Source organism: Leishmania braziliensis, chromosome 2 (genome assembly GCF_000002845.2).
Source record: "Leishmania braziliensis MHOM/BR/75/M2904 complete genome, chromosome 2".
Lineage (NCBI taxonomy): Eukaryota > Euglenozoa > Kinetoplastea > Trypanosomatida > Trypanosomatidae > Leishmania > Leishmania braziliensis.
Window position 1 is genome coordinate 82,745 of NC_009295.2, and position 5,026 is coordinate 87,770.

The 5,026-nt window shown below is 62.1% G+C and overlaps 2 protein-coding genes across 2 annotated transcripts; both read left to right on the forward strand.

Moving 5' to 3' along the window:
- Positions 1-1,441: 1,441 nt before the first annotated feature.
- LBRM_02_0190 (conserved hypothetical protein) lies at positions 1,442-2,503 on the forward strand (the record flags this gene model as incomplete). Its single annotated transcript, XM_001561482.1, has 1 exon — positions 1,442-2,503. The coding sequence occupies one exon, from the start codon at positions 1,442-1,444 to the stop codon at positions 2,501-2,503; it is 1,062 nt and encodes a 353-aa protein (XP_001561532.1).
- A 1,215-nt stretch (positions 2,504-3,718) lies between these two features.
- On the forward strand, positions 3,719-4,642 carry LBRM_02_0200 (conserved hypothetical protein; the record flags this gene model as incomplete). The annotated part of the gene is made up of 1 exon (XM_001561483.1): positions 3,719-4,642. The coding sequence occupies one exon, from the start codon at positions 3,719-3,721 to the stop codon at positions 4,640-4,642; it is 924 nt and encodes a 307-aa protein (XP_001561533.1).
- Between the last annotated feature and the right edge of the window lie 384 nt (positions 4,643-5,026).

Below are 5,026 nucleotides of genomic sequence, written 5' to 3' on the forward strand. Positions count from 1 at the left end.
CCCCCATCCCTGCCAACGCAGAGCCGCCTCTGGTGGTGACGGGCCCAAGCGCTGGCGGCGTGGGGAGGTCCGAGCGACTCCCGGCTGCCGGCGTCGGTGGCCAGGTTGTGGGTGGCGGTGCGCCGGAGCGGCCTGCCGCAGTGCACACGTCCGGGCCATCGATGCGATGGGCGGTGCGCCACAACGCGACTCGGGCGGTATCCCACCCGGGCCTCGCTGTGCCCGCTGGTGTGGGGGGGCTGAGCCAGCCCGAGGGGGATGCACCGCGTGGCGACCGGCACGGTGGGCGTGGCTGCGGGGCGGGTGGGGCGGGGCTCGAGTGCTGTGGAAATCGGGAGTCCCGTGTCGGAGAATAGAGGCGCTGCAGAGGGAAAGCGCAAGAGAGGCGCGCGTTGTTGTTTTGGTGCTGCTTTGCCCAACTCCCCGGATGAAATGCCGCGCGTCTGCTGTAGTGTCTTGTGTGTCGTTGTTTTGCCTGGTGCACTGTGAGTTTGTGTGTCGCGGTGACGGAGCGGAGGCGAGGCGCTCTCTGCCCATGGAGGGACAACACTTGTCTGAAACGAAAAACGCCTCTTTCCTGTGTGTTTGCAGCCATGTGGAGATGAATGTTTCTCTGTAGGGGGTGGTGGTGGGTGGTGCCTCGGTACGCTGTAGGTTGTGGCCGTCGAGGACTGCCCCGTTCTACTCCATAGAGGAGGAGGGTGCCACAGCTACTGGCGAATCGGCGCTGGGGTAATGACACATGAGAAGACGCTAATAGGGTGAAACTGATGAAGGGTGAGGGGGTGAGCGCATTTGTGGCGCAACGCCCCTTCGGGGGGGGGGGGGGAGGGGTGGGGGTGTAGATCAGGAAGCTACGAACGCACGAGGCAAAGCGAGTGGGAGATAAGAGCAAGGGGAGTGAAATGAAAGTTGTGTGATTCCTGAGCCTACCCCTGGTGATCAGATCGACTTTTCATTCCCCATGCTACGCTGTGTTGGCGGGTGATGTACGTCCTGTTTCGTGCGATGGGCTCCCAGTGCTCCCTGCCTCCGCCACCCAGCGCCTCCTTCCCCCCTTCCCCTTCACACGACACGTCGGTATTGCGGGATTGCGCACCGTCACTCGTCTCTCTTTGTTTATGCAACCACCGGCTGTGCTGGCTGGGGACACTTCTACGGAGCCTGTGCGTGAGCGCAGAGGCAGTGGTGGCCACACACTCCCGTCTAGTCCTCATTTCTTCGCTTGCTCTGACCCACGGTGAGGCTCGCTGTGCCACGTCAGCACCCGACGCGGCAATTTCAGCTTCACTTTCGCTTTTTTTTTTCATTGTAGTCTACGCTGACGTGTCTCTGCAACGTTACGCCACCACTGACAGCGGTGAGGGGCATTCAGGTTTCTCCAAGGCGGGCGTTCTTCGATTTATTCTCCACCAAAGCGCTTTGCCTATCGCTCGCGGCGATGTCTACCAAAATAGGCGGAATGCGCAAGCCGGTTGAGGAAAAGGCGCTGCTATCGGAGCTCAGCAGAATGTTCCACCTGCTGAAGGCGAACCGAAAAGAGCAACGAAATGGACGCGAGGCTGCCACAGCAGCGGCAGCCTCGAGTGCAGGTGTGTGCACGACAGGCGCTAAAGCCTCGAAAAGGGCCACGCGCGATGTACGCCGGGGCTCGCAGCGGCGCAGCAGGCGCGGCGGGTCCATTTGGATTGTGCTGAAGGGTGGCTTTGGCCCGAGGAGTGTGCCGACCGCGGCGCAGGCGGAGAGGGTTGACACTCGTGCTAACGGCCGAGCTCTACTCTCGGAAAGGCGGCGCGCGGCGGCGCTCAAGGAGGCTGAGGCATACATTCAGAGCGCATGGCAGCAGGCACAAGAGGCGGAACTCCTCACCAAGGACGGCACACCGACGGAGGAGGGTGACGCCTACCTCGCCGAGCAGTACGCCATGGCGTCGCGAATGCTTTGCCCTCGTACCACTGGCGCTCATCTCTCTCAGCTCGTCTCTAACCACTGCAGCAGTGGGTTGGACAACGCTGTCACGGGGGCCACGCACGGCCAACCCGCGTACGTGCTGACCCGCAGCGAATGGGAGGATCTCTGCACACGCGAGGCGGCTATACTTTTCCGTTATCGCACGAGTGCCACACCCTGTGGGACGGCGGAGGACTATTTCAAGGAGCAGCAACAGGCCCGCGAGAATACCTACCACTTTGCCACGGCGGAGCCGACGACGAGGGCTGGCGATATCGTACCGACCAAATGTCTCGTGCGCATCCGTGACAGCCAAAGAGAGAAGCACACGTGCATTCTGAGCACTCCCAAGTCAGTGAACTACTTTAAATCCAACTTTGGCCAGGTTCTGCGGAAGGAGCTCAGCGGATCGCGTCTGCCACGTGGCAGTACCGCCGACGAGGCGGCGGCGGCCGCCAGCGCCAATACTAGCAGGGGAAATCATCAAGCGACGCTGCAGCCTGGTGCGGCGACAAACAGCTCGAGTAGCGGTAAGAGGAGAAGGCGACGCTAAGAGGCTGTGGGGAGGTGGAGATGCGCAGGCTTTCGTGGATTTGTTTTGTCTTTGTGAGCGCATCTCCTCGTTGGACCTGTGGTGGTGGTGGGAGGCCTGCCATCCGCCCCCCGGCGATGGGGGGCGCGCGCGCACTGTCTGTGATTCTCCTTTCTTGCCTGTGGCGTCAAGAACGTTGTGTCCGATAGGTGACCGCTGCGCTACGCGCGCAGCTCGTTTGCCCAATCGCATCAGCCCGCTCATAATTCGCGAAGCGTCTTCATTCACTGTTGCCGTGTGTGTCTGCAGGCGACGCGGTGGCAACTGCAGTCTGGTACGGCGTCCTCTCTGCCATCTTCTCTCGCTCCCGTTTTCCTTTTCTCTCCCCCGCTCGCTGTTATTCCGCGGCTGAGCTGCTTCGCCGGTGTGTTCGTTGTTTCCCCCTCTCTGCAGCAGCGTTGCTCTATTTTGCCCCCCCCCCCCCCCCCTGTCTGTGCTGCGTGCGTGTGGTGGGTGGGGACGATCAGGCGTCTTGGGGCGTTGTTCTCTTGTTTGGCAACTAACGCGTATGCGAGGAAAAGAAGAAGTCGTTGGTGGTGGGCTGCGACGGCACGCCTTGGGTATCTTTGTTGGGTCAGTGCGGGTGTGGGTGGGACGCATGCACTTCTGGTCCTCTGCACGCCTGCGCCCCCTCCCCTCCCCTCCCCGCCCGCCTCTCATAGTGGCCGACTTGTGGTAGAGATGTGGGTGTTGCGTAAGTTCGCCAACAGCGCCGACGAGCGTCGGTCGCTTGAACACGAAAAATTCACACCAAAATGGGGCGTAGGTGTCGATTCTCTCTCGCCTCTGGCAGCCACCTGTCGCCTACTGACTCTCCTCGGCCATGATGAGGCTGCGGCGTACACTTCGCAGCGGTGCGGGCCATCAGGGCCAACTGATGGCAAGGGAGGCCCAGAAGTGGTATACCCTCATGGCGTCTGATACCCCTCTTCCCCCCACCCACATACACACACTTCTGGTCTAGCCGGGATCGGCACCAGATGTGCTGCAGTGGACTCATAATAACAAGCGAATCAGTGGGACGGAGGACAGTGCCCCCGCCATCGAGATGCTGTTCTTTTCAGAGCTCTTCTGCTCTGCCGACAACTCTTCATTTTGTGCTCTCCACACCTCTCGCTCTTTTTCGTTCACATACTTGAGGCGCGGACTGCAAAGAAGCCGAGCTGACACGGACAGATGACCCTCTCGTTAGGGCGCAGCTGCGCATGCGGCGGTCGAGTAGCTCAAGCGACTCGAACAGTCACCGGCCGATGTCCATCTCTGCCACTGACTTGGAGAAGGCGGTGGTTTGCCACCTCATCTCAGATGTTGTGCAAGTCCTTCCGATCTACGGACGTCCGTGGCAGTGGTCTTTGGGGAATGCATCAGCCACATTCCCCGGCGCGCATGTCCTTAGTGCGCAATCATGTTGTATCGACCGCTGCGCACAGAGAGAAGGGCGTGCTTCCAGGTGGATCTCCACCGCACTCGGATGCCATGCTGAGTCCGGCTGGAGCACCTTCACCAACAAACTTTACACTGGACCCGCCCTTTACTCGCGTCGCCGGAGAGGAGGAGGTTTCGCCAGGTCCTTGCGATTATGTGTGTCGTCGCTGTTGTGCGCTTGTCTTCCGCAGCAGTAGTTTGGCCCGTACAAGTCGCGTAGGCCGACACGAGAGTGGGTGGCCGACGTTTGTGGCTCCCTCCACACCGTCCGCGCTTCGGCTTGCCACGGTGCTACAGAAGAGTCTCGTTGCGGGACTCAGCGACACATCACGTCATGAGTCCGTCAGCAACATTTCCACCGGTCTCACTACGCCACGACGACCACTTGGTATTGCTGTGCCGCACAACAGCGTCGTGCAACGCGGGCTCTCTGTCGAGGGCGACTTGGTGCGTAGGCGGGGAAGACAAATCTGTCGGCAAGAGGCAGAGACGTGGAGGGAGGCGTGCCTGAGAGACGAAAACCACCGCGCTGACCCAGCAGTGGCGCTGGGTCTCTGCAGCACCTGCGGCACCCCTCTCTGCCACGTCACGCAGTCCGCTGCTGAAGGGACGCGGTACGTCTCCACGGCCGCGTTTATCGCGGCTCAAGCCGAGGACACGACACGGCGTGGGTAGTGCCACACCGCCTAAGCCTAAAGCAGCACCAAAACAACAACGCGCGCCTCTCTTGCGCTTTCCCTCTGCAGCGCCTCTATTCTCCGACACGGGACTCCCGATTTCCACAGCACTCGAGCCCCGCCCCACCCGCCCCGCAGCCACGCCCACCGTGCCGGTCGCCACGCGGTGCATCCCCCTCGGGCTGGCTCAGCCCCCCCCACACCAGCGGGCACAGCGAGGCCCGGGTGGGATACCGCCCGAGTCGCGTTGTGGCACACCGCCCATCGCATCGATGGCGCGGACGTGGGCGCTGCGGCAGGCCGCTCCGGCGCACCGCCACCCATGACCTGGCCGCCGACGCCGGCAGCCGGGAGTCGCTCGGACTCCCCCCACGCCGCCGGC